The sequence below is a fragment of the Stigmatopora nigra genome, chromosome 1 (genome assembly GCF_051989575.1).
Source record: "Stigmatopora nigra isolate UIUO_SnigA chromosome 1, RoL_Snig_1.1, whole genome shotgun sequence".
In the NCBI taxonomy this organism is placed as follows: domain Eukaryota; kingdom Metazoa; phylum Chordata; class Actinopteri; order Syngnathiformes; family Syngnathidae; genus Stigmatopora; species Stigmatopora nigra.
The window spans coordinates 1,468,926-1,485,337 of NC_135508.1; the positions used below are offsets into that span (position 1 = coordinate 1,468,926).

Consider the following 16,412-nt stretch of genomic DNA (forward strand, 5'->3'; position numbering starts at 1 on the left):
CTAGTTAATGTATATCACAAACCCCTAATGCTACTACTACAACTACTACTTCTACTACTGCTTCTATAAGTCCGTCTAGTTAATGTCTAACACAAACCACTACTACTATTACTACTTCTACTACTGCTACTACTACTGCTTCTACTACTGCTTCTGCTACTGCTACTACTTCTACTACTGCTTCTATAAGTCCGTCTAGTTAATCTCTAACACAAACCACTACTACTATTACTACTTCTACTACTGCTACTACTACTGCTTCTACTACTGCTTCTGCTACTGCTACTACTTCTACTACTGCTTCTATAACTCCATCGAGTTAATGTCTAACACAAACCTATACCACTACTACTATTACTACTTCTACTACTGCTGCTACTACTACTACTTCTATCACTACTTCTACTACAACTACTTCTCATACTACTTCTACTACTTCTACTACTACAACTACTATTTTTACTACAACTCCATCTAGTTAATGTCTAACACAAACCTCTACCACTACTATTACTACTACTGCTACTACTACTTTTACTACAACTCCATCTAGTTAATGTCTAACACAAACCTCTACCACTACTATTACTACTTCTACTACTGCTGCTACTACTAACTACTGCTTCTACTACTGCTTCTGCTACTGCTTCTACTACTGCTTCTGCTACTGCTACTACTACTACTACAGCTCCATCTAGTTAATGTATAACACAAACCCATACTACTCCAACTACTAATACTACTGCTGTGTTTTATAACCCGTTGCACCATACTTATGAAACACTTCAAAATTTCAAGGCCATTCTTTGAAGATGCTTAAATCTAGATTTTTTTTCCAACCCCCAAAAAAACTACATGTAAACCTTCAAGCTTTTTTAGAAAAGTTGTTCAAGTTCCAAAGCCCCCCCACCACCATGTCAATTTAAATGCCTCCTAAAATGTAGTGTGTGTGTTTTTGAGGGGTGTGTTTTGGAGGGCATATTGCCTGGAGACCAGTCAAGTCTGTGGTCCCGATTGAAAAATCCCAGGACGCGCACACAGACACGGAGGGGGTGCAGGTATCAAAGCCAGGCGGCTTTGAAGCTTTTAAATGAAAGGCTGTGGGCTGAAATGACAATGTTTTGTGGCGGGGGCCGTCGTAACGGCGCGTCTGGCCGAGCGGCCCGACTCGACAAATAAAGTCGGCGTTACGATGTGAACGGCAGATATGAGCTCTCCTAACTGCCTCCATCTGTCCTCTCTGAGGAGGCCATGTTTGAAGTTTCACTTGGATCTGCATTCTAGTCCATCGCCTTGTTCTTTTTTTCTACTAAATCATCCTTCGCTTTATTTTTTTTATTATTTATGTCTGGCCCTTCTGAAGATAATCGTGGTGGTGACGGATTGCCTTGTTGTTGTTTTTTCCTCAAATCTTTTCTCACTTTGCATTGAATCACAATGTTTTTGTTGTTGTTTTTGTTGGAGGAGGAGGAAGACATATTTCTGGCTAGTGGGCGCTATTGTTCCGGATTTTTTTAAGTTATAATAGGGGTGATCCTACTTTGCAATTTTTCGATTATTGCGGGCATGTCTGGTTTACGTTTAACGTGATATTAGAGGGATTATTGTAGTGGTAGTTGGAGTAATAGTAGAAGTAGTTGTAGTAATATTAGTAGTAGTAGTGGTAGCGGTAGTTGTAGTAGTAGTAGTAGTAGTGTATGCAGTGTTCTCGTTACCTCTGCGTCCTGCGTCTGATACGCACAGCTTTTCTTCCAGACGCACAATTTCAAGTAATGTGCTTTTTTCGGACGCAAAGAAATTTTTATCAAAAAAAAAAAAACCAAAACACATATATATCCGATAGCAAACCAATTTATTCCACATAATCTTTGCGAAATAATTCTCGCGTGAACGAGACTAGCAGACACTAGCAGACGAAGGAGAGAAAGCGATAGCAAGAGTTTCGTAATAGTGTAAGAAAGATAAAAAATGTTTCAGAAAAAGCAAAACAGTCTGGATAGTTATTTCGCAGTTAAAAATACAACTAGTAAGAAAAGAACTGCAGAAGATTCGATCGATGATCATGAAGCAAAACGGGGGAAGCAAGGAAAAATACGCACATTTCAAAAGACTTTTGGCTGCAAAGAGAGGAGGATCTACGAGCTGAAAGACTAGTACAATGATAAATAAACCCTAACCCTAAACCATATAATAAATAAATTAAATCTGAATGTTTATATATCGTTGTTTATGTTTTATTTGCATCCGTAGTATGTTGGGACTCGTGACAAGTTTCCTGGGACGCACATTTTTCAGACAAGCGAATCCCTGGGACTCGCAGTGTGCCAATTGTAAAATTATCACTGGTATGGTCTACATTAACTGCGATATTCAAGGGATTACTGTAGTAGTAGTTGTTGTAGTAATAGTAGTAGTGGTTGTCGTAGTTGTAGTAGTAGTAGTAGTAGTCGAAGTTGTAGTAGTAGTCGAAGTTGTAGTAGTAGTCGAAGTTGTAGTAGTAGTCGAAGTTGTAGTAGTAGTAGTCGAAGTTGTAGTAGTAGTAGTCGAAGTTGTAGGAGTAGTCGAAGTTGTAGTGGTAGTAGAAGTCGTACTTGTAGTAGTATTAGTAGTCATAGTTCTAGTTGTCGTAGTTGTAGTAGTCGTAGTTGTAGTAGTAGTCGTTGTAGTAGTAGTCATTGTAGTAGTAGTCGTAGTTGTAGTAGTTGTAGTAGTAGTAGTGGTAATTGTAGTTGTATTAGTGGTAATTGTAGTTGTAGTAGTAGTGGTAGTAGTGGTAGTTGTAGTAGTGGTAGTTGTAGTAGTGGTAGTTGTAGTAGTGGTAGTTGTAGTAGTGGTAGTTGTAGTAGTGGTAGTTGTAGTAGTGGTAGTTGTAGTAGTGGTAGTTGTAGTAGTTGTAGTAGTGGTAGTTGTAGTAGTTGTAGTAGTTGTAAAGGTAGTAGTGGTGGTGGCAGTAGTGGTAGCAGTAGTAGTAGTAATGATAGTGGTGGTGGTGGCGGTAGTGGTAGCAGTAGTAGTAATGGTAGTAGTAGTAATGATAGTAGTGGTTGTGTTATATATAGATCCATTAGTTTAATAGTAGGAGTAGTAGTCATGGTAGTAGTGGTTGTGTTATTTATAGATCCATTAGTTTCATAGTAGTCGTAGTAGTGATGATCGATTACCAAGTGGTTTCACTTATCCATAATGATATTGTATCTTTCCAAGAAAGAAAAAAAGCCTTAATACGTAATTGTCTTGGGTTTTGGCAAGGCAATTGTATTTACCAAGCATGGCATGTAAAAGTCAGCCACCTTGAAATTTGAGCCATGTGTGGCTCTCGTAAACAATGGCATTTTTAGCCCTGATTTAAAGCAGCTAACGCTTTGAGCACACTTCATTTAACTGGTTGCAGAGGTGAAGAGTAGACGGATTCCACGTGACCTTTGGGGGTCTCGCCGCTCGCTGGGGGTCAAACAAATCAAGCATGTATTTTTGCTCCAAGGCCATTCAGTGTTTTGTAGACCGCCAGTTGTATTTTATCGTCTATCCTTGAACTCACAGGAAGGAAGCAGTGTGACCATTTCATAACCGCTATATTATCCTCCAGTTTCCTCTGCACTCTAACAACTTCTACTACTACTACTACTACTACTACTACTACTACTACTACTACTACTACTACTACTACTACTACTTCTACTAATACTACTTCTTCTACTACTACTACTTCTTCTACTACAACTACTACTACTCCTACTTCTACTACTCCTACTACTACTTCTACTACTCCTACTACTACTACTTCTACTCATTCTACTACTACTTGTACTACTCCTACTACTACTACGTCTACTCATTCTACTACTACTTCTACTACTATTACTACTCCTACTATTACTTTTACTACTATTACTACTCCTACTACTACTTCTACTACTATTACTACTCCTACTATTACTACTACTTCTCCTCATTCTACTACTCCTACTATTACTACTACTTCTACTCATTCTACTACTACTTCTACTCATTCTACTACTACTTCTACTCATTCTACTACTACTTCTACTACTACTACTACTTCTACTGCTACTTCTACTACTACTACTACTTCTACTACTACTACTTCTACTACTACTACTACTACTTCTACTCATTCTACTACTACTTCTACTACTACTACTACTTCTATTACTCCTACTACTACTACTTCTACTACTCCCACTACTACCACTACTAATACTCCTACCACTACTACTTCTACTACTGCTACTACTACTACTACTACTTCTACTACTCCTACTACTCCTACTCCTACTACTTCTACTACTCCTACTACTACTACTTCTACTATTACTACTTCTACTACTACTATTTCTACTACTCCTACTACTACTTATACTCATTCTACTACTACTCCTACTACTATTACTTCTACTACTCCGACTACTTCTACTTTTACTACTCCTACTAGTACTACTTCTACTACTCCTACTACTACTATTCCTACTAAATACCACTGTACAGTGCTACCTCTACTTACAAACTTCTCTTCCTACCTACGCAAAACTGTCTCTCTACTTACAAAAATTCCAATTCGCCTTCCCATTACAATGCTATCTCTAATTACAAAATCATCTACCCACATATGCAAAATGTGCCTCTACTCACAAAAAAACCCTAGTTACAAAACCCATTCTGTAACAAATTAATTTTGTAAGTAGAAGTACTACTACATTTGCTTTTTTTGTTGCTTGGTATGCAAAAAAACGCACAGTTACCCTCTCCAAACATTGTAATCAGCCTTTGTTTAGCATTTCTTAAATGTACTGAAGCATGCTCGAGGGCCAAGTTGTCCTTCCTCCTCCGCCAAGCCTCACCAAGTGGGGGCGGGGCCAGTGTGGGGGCGGGGCCAGTTTCATCTGGGTAGCCCAATCCTGCCACTACATCTTGCCGGTTTATCTATAATACTTTCATAAAACTATAATCTATAGTAAAGACAATTTGGGAAGTGAGTGTTATCCATATGGGAGTGCTTATGGAGTAAAAAGGGGCGGAGCCAAACCAAGAAAAGACAGCTAGACAATAAATACAAATGCTTTTCTATCGCTTAACATCATATCCGAGCCTCTGCCCGTCCGTCAATGCTACATGGTTAGCATGTGTTGATTGACAGTGCTCCGGACCCCTCCCCCGGCCTGGGGGAAGGGGGGTCTGTTAACTGAGTTGTAAAGTCAGCAGCCTGCGAGCCAAGCAAGACTGCTTGACATTCTTTGCTAGCGCTGTATGTTTTTTTTTTTTTTTTTGTGTAGCGTTGCAGAGCTGTCTCCTGTCATGTTTTAGTGCATGGGTGAAAAAGTGGGGGTATGGGGGCCAAATGGGGTCCCTGTGTCATTTTTAGAGGCCCGAGAAAGTGATTGATAAGAGGTTATTTTCTGTTTTATGGTGGAATTGAAATTAAGATTATTGATGAATCGGGAATATTTTTGCGGTTTTGACTTTTTTAAATCAATTGTTGCAGTTTTTTAATCCAAAATTGATTTTTGGGGGGGTTCAAAGGCCATTTTTTGAAATGGAAAAATAAATATATGAAAATATTTTATGTTTTCCACTTTATTATTGAAGATAATTAAGAATGATTTTCTCTTCTTTTAAATGTATTAAAAGATTAAAAGATGTATTTTTTAAATACAAAATAGTAGTTTTTGGGCGTTTTTAAAATCTAAAAATAAATAAACAGATTTTTAAAAAGGCATTGATTACTTTTTTCCTTTTTTTAAAAGAAAAACAAGTTTAAAAAATGTAATATTTTTCCCCTTTTCTATTAAAAAAATATAAATATATATTTTTAAAAAATCCTCAAGACAATAATTTTCTATAAAAAGTCTCAAATATTTTTTTATTTTACTCATTTGAATATACAAAAAAAATCTATCAATAAAAATGATCAAAAAACTCAATTAATTCATCAATTAATTTCATCAACATAGTTATAAGAAATCAAAACAACAAAAGCAAAATCCAACACCCCCACTTTAGCCGCCGCCCACTCCCGAAGGAAGTCGTAGATCCTTCTCGCCGAAAGGTTTACGGGGGTGACGGGGAGGAACGCTAAGAGAGTTAACAGAGGAAGAAGAGAGTGTTTGAAAAGCGCCGAAAATAAACAGAGGTTTCCTGTTAATGAGGTGCACTGGGGGTGCCGGTGTGGGGGTCTGGTTTTGTTTAAAAGCAAAGCTCTTGTGTTACAGTTTAGAACAGGAATGGGGGGCGGGGCTTGAGGTTTTTGTGGGTTGTCACAATGTTCCTTCAGTTGCTGGAGTTTGTCTACTCAGCAATAACTTTATTGGCAAACAGAACGTGAACAGATGTTAAATAATGACCTATACAAAAAGGTATTAGCTTCAATAGCATAGCAACATCTTGGAGTCGTTAAGATTGGAATATTATTGTTTTATGACATTTTTTTGTCTGGGTCCACTCCAACATAGTTCTGGGTTATTTTAGTGCTTGTCTGTTTTTGTTTATTGGGGTTAGCTTAGCAATTTTTGCCCTTTTTTTCGTATTTTCTCGCATATAAGCCGTATTTGTTGCTTTATAAGTGTTTACTGAATTGAGGGTAAGGCTTATATGCGCATAAATTAGACTTGAAATGCACAAAACTACAAGTCAAAGACGAAACAGTATGACACCCTAATGCAATAATGTTAAAACTATGGTACGTGGGCCACATTCGGCACGCTAGGCTTTTTAATCCGGCCCGCCGACGTTGTCCAAATTTATTTTTAATCCCCAAGATGGCGCCGTCACGCGGAAGCCAGTGGCAGTAGCTGTGTCCACTCTTATTTGTTTTTGGTGTTATACAGCCCCTCTATCTTTTTTAAATGACATTTTAATATTTCTTAATACATTCCTTTTTACTTTACTTTGTACTTTAGACTTTTTACATTAATAATGAGTGATGAGTATGTTAATACTTTAGCCCTTTTTTTCAGTTTATGTTTCATATGTACTGTTAACAGATGCACTTTTTTATATGTATCCTATCTTGTGCTGACCCCGCCCATCTGTCACATTTTTAAAGTCGATGTGGCCCCTCCCCCGGGCCCAAAAGTATGCCCACCCCTGCCCTAACACCATGGCGCCATTATGCAAGAAAATCCGGCCTATACGGTCATTTATTTCAAAATATAGAAAAGATAAACCGATAAAACTTAATAAATTAAACAAAATTTGTTTTGATGTCTATGGATGAAATTCAAGAAAAAAAATTACCATATCTTGCTTAAAACGTGAAAAAATATTTTTTTGCTCACTCAGGGTGTCGCCATCTTACCTAGGAATGACAAAATAGACCACTATAGACACACTTCCTGGTTGTACTGCTCACCTGACTTCCTTTTTTAATTTCTCTATGTTCAGGAAACACCCTTTCATAATTTTTGATTCATACAATATCTCAAAAATACCACTTAACTCTTAAAATTTTCCTTTCAAAGTAACACATTTGTACTCCCTATTAAAAACCATGAATATGAGGGTGAAAGTTGTCAATCAAGACGCGGCTTATACGAGAGAAATTGTAAAATTCGACCATTTTTAGGCAATTTTTAAGCTAATTTGCGAGATTTTTTTATCTAAAAACAAGAAGAAATGTGCTAAAGTCAATTAAATTCATTAAATTCGGGTTGCATTGCCAGTTTAGGCGCAAAACTTGTTCCTAACTCAAGGTTTTATATCATCCAATCAGAAACAAGGGATGAATTTCCCACCCCTGCTGCCATTTTTCATGTTGTTGCTAACAATGTAGCTCCTTAAACAAAGTATTTCCTGGCTTTTGAGTTAGCTTTTTCACGGGTGTGCGTCCACAAGAGCTCCAGCTGCAGAGGTGACTTCGCACCCATGCACCCACGCACCCTTGCACCCGCACAAAGCCAAGCACTCAAGCACGTTCCATTCAAAGACCCACAAAAGAGTCGAATGAACTGACTCACAAAGAGTCGAATGAACTGACTCTTGTTTCAGTCACTTGATGAAAGCGAGCCGCCATTTTCTTCACCACCCGAAGATAAACTTAATGTTTATTTAGTCGAGATACTCCCAAAGTATTTGCAAGTGTCGCCGTTGCTCGGTTTTCCCGAGCGTGGCCAAGCTGAGGCGGCAAAGGGAGGGCGGCGCCATTGTGTTTTAGCCCTGGAGCATGACTGCTCCCAGACCAGATTGGGACGAGAGCGAAATAAACCCTCTTGCCTTAATCCCACGTTCTCCTTTTCCATTTCATTGCATGGAATTCCCTTTAGCAAAGCTCCAACACACAACTACTAAGCCCTACTACTACTGCATCTTTTGAATGCATAACATAACCCCCTACAACTACTGCGTTTTCTCATCCGATGCAGTTTATGTATGGATTAATAATAGCTATTCATTGCATGAAATTCCCTATATCAAGGCTCCATCTACATACAACTCCTAACCACTACCACTACAGATCCCATATTTTGGAGGTATAACACAACCTCTCTTATCACTACTATTACTACTACCACAGCTCGATCAAGTGTACCACCACAACTACCACAGCTCGATCAAGTGTACCACCACAACTACCACTACTACCACTACTACTACTACTACGACTACTACTAACACTACTACTACTACGACTACTACTACCACTACTACTACTACCACCTCTACTACCACTACTACTACGACTACCACTACTACTACGACTACTACTACCACTACTACTACGACTACTACTACTACTACGACTACTACTACCACTACTACTACTACCACCTCTACTACTACTACTACTGCCACCTCTACTACCACTACTACTACTACAACCACTACTACTAGTACTACTACTACCACCTCTACTACTACTACCTCTACTACTACTACTACAACCACTACTACCACCTCTACTACTACTACTACCTCTACTTTTACTACCTCTTCTACTACTACTACCTCTATTTTTACTACCTCTTCTACTACTACCACCTCTACTACCACTACTACTACTACTACAACCACTACTACTACTACTACTACCACCACTACTGCTTCTACTACCAACACTACTACTACTACCAACACTACTACTACTACCAACATTACTACTACCACCACTACTACTACCACTACTTCTACTACCACCACTACTAAGACCACCACCACTACTACCGCCACCACCACTAATACTTCTACCACCACCATCACTACTACTACTACCACTACTAGTACCACTACCCCTTCTACAATTACTACTACCCCTACTACTACTACAACTACTACTGCTACTACTACCACCACTACTACTATTACTACCACTACCACCACCACTTCTACTATTACAGCTCCAACTAGTGGATCTATCATTCTATTTCTCTTCTTGTGGTCCCTCCGTTTTCGAGGGTGAGTGACCCATGCCATATTTCAACTCTGGCAGGAACAGATTAAAAATGTCCGACTTCGCGATAGGCCTTATATTCACCTCACAGTCGGCAGGGAAGTTTCCCTGCGCAGTTGGACGCCACCCTATCTTCATTTTATCTATTTTCTTTAATGGCTGTCACAAAAGCGGAACAACGTAACAATATTTTATACCCCCCCTCCCTTGCCTCTCCATATTTTATCACTGCACATTTTTATACCCTCCTCATAATTGAAAGCTGTGTTTTCCTCACACATCCACTCCACATGTGACACTTAACCGTCCACGCCGTCCCTCCCACTTTTACCCGAAAGGACTCAACGCCACTCACCATTTCCGACTCTCAATCTAATTTGGACACTTTTCCAGACAAGACAAATTTTACCTCTTCCCAAATAGCCATTTTATTCAACCCTTAGCATTCTATTCACTTAACCGCAGGCTATTTTGCTTATTTTACTACAATATGTACGTCTTTCTAGATCTTTTAATCATGTATAACCATACACTAACTGCTTTTTTTCTACACTCGTCCTTTAACGTCGATATTCTACTGAGGAGATTGTCTGTCTTTGTCCGTTACTTGTGAAATAAGACCGATTTAGCCAGAAAAGGGGCGGAGTCAACGAAAAATGGGAGTAATGCTCTCGTCCTGATGACATAACCGAACAATATACAGTAAATATCTTAACTCTGACCTCACCTTTCCGCCACGTACCGCTCAAAAAACACAAAATGGGGGACATACGTGCGTACATCTCGCTCGTTTCCTTTCACGTGCGCCTGATGATGTCACAGAGCTCCGCCCACTTGACTTTATGTGAAATGCAATAAAAATATAAAACATAACATGAAATGAAAACACTATTTTAGCCCTCTACATGCCTCACTCACCTCATTCCCTCCCCCATTTCTTTCTCTCTCACCCCTGTGCTTCCACCTGCTGGCCATACTAGGAATTACAGTCCATCTCCCGCACTACACTGCATCACCCGGCCAGTAGATGGCGATATTTTATGCTATAATATTACATGAAAATATACCACAACATAAAATGATCCAATGAACCCCCCTACTTTTGCTTTTGACAATTAAGCCCCGCCCCCACCTCCTCTTCGATTGACTTAGTCTCCACACTGCACTGCATCATCCGACCAGTAGATGGCGGTATTTTATGACCATAATATTACAGTGTTCCCTCGGTTATCGCGGTTAATGGGGACCGGGACCACCCGTGATAAGTCAATTTCCGCAAAGTAGGGATTCCCCTTCAAAAATGCTTACTGTATTTTCACGACTATAAGACGCACCGCATTATAAGGCGCATCCTCAATGAATGACAATTTTTTCATATATAAGGCGCACTGTATTATAAGGCGCACTGTCTGTCTATTTTGGAGAAAATGTAAGACTTTTAAGTGCGCCTTATAGTGGTGAAAATAGGGTAATTGCTATTGACTTGCAGTTATGAAGCACTCACTACTTTACAGTCACCTCTAGAGCCAGCCATTGTTATTTTTTTGGATTTTTTTGGTATAAAATCTTGCAGTGGGGGAGGAGCTATATGATGGAATATGTTGTAAACTAAGATGGCATCTGCATATTTAACGGTATTGAGTATTCAGTTCAGGCGTTTGTGTTTTTTTTATTTTTTTTATATCCGACAGTGGTGGTTTTTCGTTTTTGGTTCTCTGTTTTTTCCATATATAAGGTACACTGAATTACAAGGCGCACTGTCTATTTTGGAGAAAGTTTAAGACTTTTAAATGCGCCTTATAGTCGTGAAAATACGGTCATTTGAATTTACTTCCAAAAAAAGTTTTTTTTTTAAATATTTTTTTTATTTTTTTTTTAAATGTACCCCGTTGTATACAGTACACCATATAGAATATGGGTAGAGAGAGTGAAATTCATGTTATAACAAAAAAACTGTAAAATATGTTGTTTCAATGTAATATTTTTTTTAATTCCAAAAAAAAAAACCCGCGGTAGCTGAACCGCGAAGTAACGAGGGAACACTGTACATGAAAATATACCACAACATAAAATGATCCAATTCACCCCTTACTTTTGCTTGTGATAATTAAGCCCCGCCCCCTCACCACCTATTTGATTGATTTAAATGAAGCTGTAAATGACTTCCAACTGCATATAATGGATTTCCTGCCTAGCAACAGTGTTGACAGGAAGCTAAATGGCGCCATTATGATTAAACAAAATGTCTGTCTGTGTTTTACAGAGTAAACGAGACCATCTGCTGATGAATGTGAAATGGTACTACCGCCAATCAGAAGTGCCCGATTCGGTTTACCAACACCTGGTGCAAGATCGCAACAATGAAAATGGTGAGCACACACATACAAATGCGCACATTAATACTACACACATTTGTATACGCACGTCTATTCTCCAGATGTGTAAAAAAAAGGCCACGGGAACAACTACGGTTTGCATTTCAAATGAAAAAAACGTATTCTCGTGTCCTGGGGAGAAGATCTTACACTGTTCCCATGGCAACGCTGTCAAGTGTTAATAACCGGCGGTGTCATGCGGCTCTCGAGCCGATGCGCCAGTCGCTCTTCAAATCATCAACTTCACTCTGAGCAAACACAATTGTCCTTTTAAAAAAAAAGTACCGTATTTTCACGACTATAAGGCGCACTGCATTATAAGGCGCACCCCCAATGAAGGACATTTTTCCCATATATAAGGTGCACTGGAGTATAAGGCGCACTGGAGTATAAGGCACACTGTATTATAAGGTGCACTGGAGTATAAGGTGCACTGGAGTATAAGGTGCACTGGAGTATAAGGTGCACTGGAGTATAAGGCGCACTGGAGTATAAGGCGTACTGGAGTATAAGGCGCACTGGAGTATAAGGCGCACTGGAGTATGAGGCGCACTGGAGTATAAGGCGCACTGGAGTATAAGGCACACTGCATTATAAGGCGCACTGGATTATATGACGCACCCTCAATGAATGACACATTTTAATTTTTTCTATATATAAGGCGCACTGGAGTATAGGGTGCACTGGAGTATAAGGCGCACTGTATTATAAGGCGCACTGCATTATAAGGCGCACCCTCAATGAATGACATTTTATTTTTTTTCCATATATAAAGCGCACTGGAATATAAGGCGCACTGTCTATTTTGGAGAAAATGTAAGACTTTTAAGTGCGCCTTATAGTCGTGAAAATATGGTAAAAATAATATATTTTCCTTAAAAAAGCAACATTTTTTGTGTTTTGGATGCCATTGATGACAATTAGAGCTGTATTTATGGTATGTTAGGGGCGGAACTTTTGCGAATGGTTAATTATCAACACGAAACACAGTGGCCTCTTGTGGTTAGGAGTGGAAATGACCTGTAAAATGATGTTCAATAACCCCTCAAATGTCCCTGGTAATGGGAAAAATCGCAAAGTAGGGTCAACCCTATTATAACTTTAAAAAAAATGCAAGACAATGTGGCCGATATGGTAATTTATTTCAAAATAGAGAAAGTAGAAACAGTTAAAATGCTAAACAAAATGTATTTTGACGTCTATGAATGAAATTCAAGAAAAAAAGTAAGTGTATCTTGCATAAAAGGTGAAAAAACTCAATTGTACCTGCCATTGCTGACATTTAAACACATGCCTAGCGCTCCCTCTTGTGGTTCAATGTGAAAATAACATGATATAGTAATGTTTGAAATATTTCAAACATAAATTGCCCTTCTGGCCAAACCATGTCAAAAAAGAAAACTTTGATTTATAATCCGTGAACTACATTTTATATATACATATAATATTTATGCCACTGATGCAAAATCATGTTTTTTTAAATTATGTATTATTATTATTTATTTATTTTTTTACACTAAACGTGGGAGAAGATTGAGATGTGTTGTAGACCTTCTAACCTAGGTGTGGGCAAACTACGGCCTGCGGGCCACATTTGGCCCGCTAGAATTTTTTAATCCGGTCCGTCGACATTTTCCAAATATTTTTATTTTTTGTTTTGTTTTTTTTTGTTTTTTTTTCTCAAGATGGCGCTAAATGACATTTTAATATTTCTTAATACATTCTTTTTGACTTGACTTTGTACTTTATACTTTTTACTTTATTGATAAGTGATGAGTATGTTAATACTTTAGTCCTATTTTTCTCTTTATGTTTCATATGTACTATTAACGGATGCACTTTTTTATATGTATCGTATCTCTGTCACATTTTCCAAATATTTTTATTTTTTGTTTTTGTTTTTTTTCTCAAGATGGCGCTAAATGTCATTTTAATATTTTTTTAATACATTCCTTTTGACTTGACTTTGTACTTTATACTTTTTACTTTAATGATAAATGATGAGTATGTTAATACTTTAGTCCTATTTTTCTATTTATGTTTCATATGTACTATTAACGTATGCACTTTTTTATATGTATCGTATCTCTGTCACATTTTCCAAATATTTTTATTTTTTGTTTTTGTTTTTTTTCTCAAGATGGCGCTAAATGACATTTTAATATTTCTTAATACATTCTTTTTGACTTGACTTTGTACTTTATACTTTTTACTTTAATGATAAATGATGAGTATGTTAATACTTTAGTCCTATTTTTCTATTTATGTTTCATATGTACTATTAACGTATGCACTTTTTTATATGTATCGTATCTCTGTCACATTTTCCGAATATTTTTATTTTTAGTTTTTTTTTTCTTTCTCAAAATGGCGCTAAATGACATTTGAATATTTCTTAATACATTCCTTTTGACTTGACTTTGTACTTTATACTTTTAACTTTAATGATGAGTGATGAATATCTTAATACTTTTTAGTCCTTTTTATCTGTTTATGTTTCATATGTACTGTTAACGGATGCACTTTTTTATATGTATCCTATCTTATGCTGACCCCGCCCATCTGTCACATTTTTAAAGTCAATATGGCCCCTCCCCGGGCCCAAAAGTTTCTAACCTCAAACCCACTCTTTAAATAAGAAGGTAATGTGTACACTATGTTGTTGACATATCCTGTATGTGCACTAAGCTGCTCTCAGTTCCCAAAACGCCTCTAAAAATATATACGTTTGGCGTGGCCTAAATCCTGAGGTCAAATACATAAACAAACCCAATTCTGACAAAAGCGGGGTTGACGGTTAGACTCCGACAGTGTGTATTTATCCAGTAAAAATGTCAAAGCGTGCCTGGATTATTAGGATTAATGTTCCAAGGCCGCGGGTATATTGTGGTCTGGGCTTGTCACAACAATTCGAGCCATTTGTCAATGTAGCGCTTCGTTTTCTGTGCTGATCATGTGACCACATCCACCAGTTTGTCCTTGAGGGTCTTTTCACATCTATTGTGGTGGTCTTTTCCATTTTTTTTTTTAGATTCCGGACGTGAGCTGGTGATTACAGACCCAGTGGTTAGGAGTCGAGAACTCTTCATATCGGATTATGTGGACACTTATCACGCTGCTGCTCTCAGGTAAGCTAGCAACCCATTTTAGATATAATATTTCGATTTGTTTTTTATAAATGGATTAAATTAACTGGATTAAAAAGCCCTGAATATTCAGGTTTTTTTATAGATCTAAAACAAAGTTTATTTTAGATTTTTTTTAAAAATATTTTTATATTTTACAAAATTATTTTTGAACTAAAAACACAAAAAATGTATTAAAAAATTACAATTTTTGATTTAAAGGGGGAAAATCAGAACATTTAATACACATCTATACTATTCGTTTTAATTAGATCCTAAAACAGAAAGTCGGCACTTATGATTTACTTTCTCGGGCCACATAAAATGATGCAGCGGGCCAGATTTGGCCCCCGGGCCGCCACTTTGACACCTGTTTACTGGATGATTTATGCTACTGGAAAATTGCACTCTATACCGTCCTAATATAGCAAAATTAGCTTTCTGAGCTCATTCCTATATTTATGACCTGCTTGTTTAGAACCAAAAGGCAATTGTTGCTTTATTAAAAAATGATAACACATAGAGAAGGTGAAGAAATTGAAATCCAATCAGTCTATTAGCATCTGACAGCCATTTCTGACAACCATAAAAAAATTCAACTCTCTACGTTACACGGTTTTGACAAACGTAGCGTGAGAATCTTAACATACACCCATAAATCACACTAAATAAGAAATGACTATTTTTTTCTTGAAAAATAAAAACTTTTTGGACTTTCAAGGTCGAAAAAAGTCCAGTAAAATGTCCGTCTTTTGTTTATATTGCAACATTTGTTTGGTAGAGAGTGATAATTTATTCACAATGGCGAGAGATGACATTATTAAGTTCCTTTATAAGAAGACCTCATTTTGAATAATATTTTTCTAATTTTTTGTTTATTCTTCCACAGGGGGAAATGCAACATTTCGCATTTCTCCGATATTTTTGCTGCCCGGGAGTTCAAAGCCCGAATCGACTCCTTTTTCTATATCCTGGGTTACAACCCGGAGACCAGGTAAGGACAATTTCATTTTAATATCTACCCACATACAGTTTTTTTATGATATAATATGATAGTGCCATAGTTTTTGATAGTTCATGACCAGTCTATTTTTGGGGTAACAGAGTCTTAGTAATTAGAATTTATTAAGTTACCTTATTGTTTTGCAACTTTTTTTGTGGATTGGACTGTTTTTGGTAAATTTTATTTTATTATTTAATGTTTTTTTATTTGCACGGGTTTTTTAATGCAATTTTGGGCTGAAATGTCAATTTTTTGGACATTCTTTAGTGGCTTGCTCCATTTTTATGAGTGCTTTTGTTTTGATACAAATGTGGTAGTACGCTTGACTGTAGAGAATGGCGCCCCCTGTTCGACTCTCTGAGGAAGAGCGTTACTATGAATTATTAAGAGTCCAGCATACAAATTCATTGATGCAATTTCCAAAATGTTATTGGGAATTTGCGTGGAAAGGTTTACTGTACATAAGGGCGCCCTCTGCTGGTCATTTTGAGGAAACGTGTATTTTTATT

The 16,412-nt window shown here is 37.5% G+C and overlaps 1 protein-coding gene across 5 annotated transcripts in view; it reads left to right on the forward strand.

Annotated features, from left to right (window-relative positions):
- The window catches only part of rerea (arginine-glutamic acid dipeptide (RE) repeats a), a 171,536-nt gene that overhangs the window by 114,634 nt on the left and 40,490 nt on the right, over window positions 1-16,412 (forward strand). For all 5 annotated transcript variants that reach the window (XM_077720473.1, XM_077720483.1, XM_077720493.1 and 2 more), the window contains exons 4-6: window positions 11,664-11,769; window positions 14,807-14,903; window positions 15,790-15,894. In XM_077720473.1, the coding sequence (XP_077576599.1) occupies window positions 11,664-11,769; window positions 14,807-14,903; window positions 15,790-15,894 (308 nt within the window). The remainder of the gene's footprint in view (window positions 1-11,663; window positions 11,770-14,806; window positions 14,904-15,789; window positions 15,895-16,412) is intronic.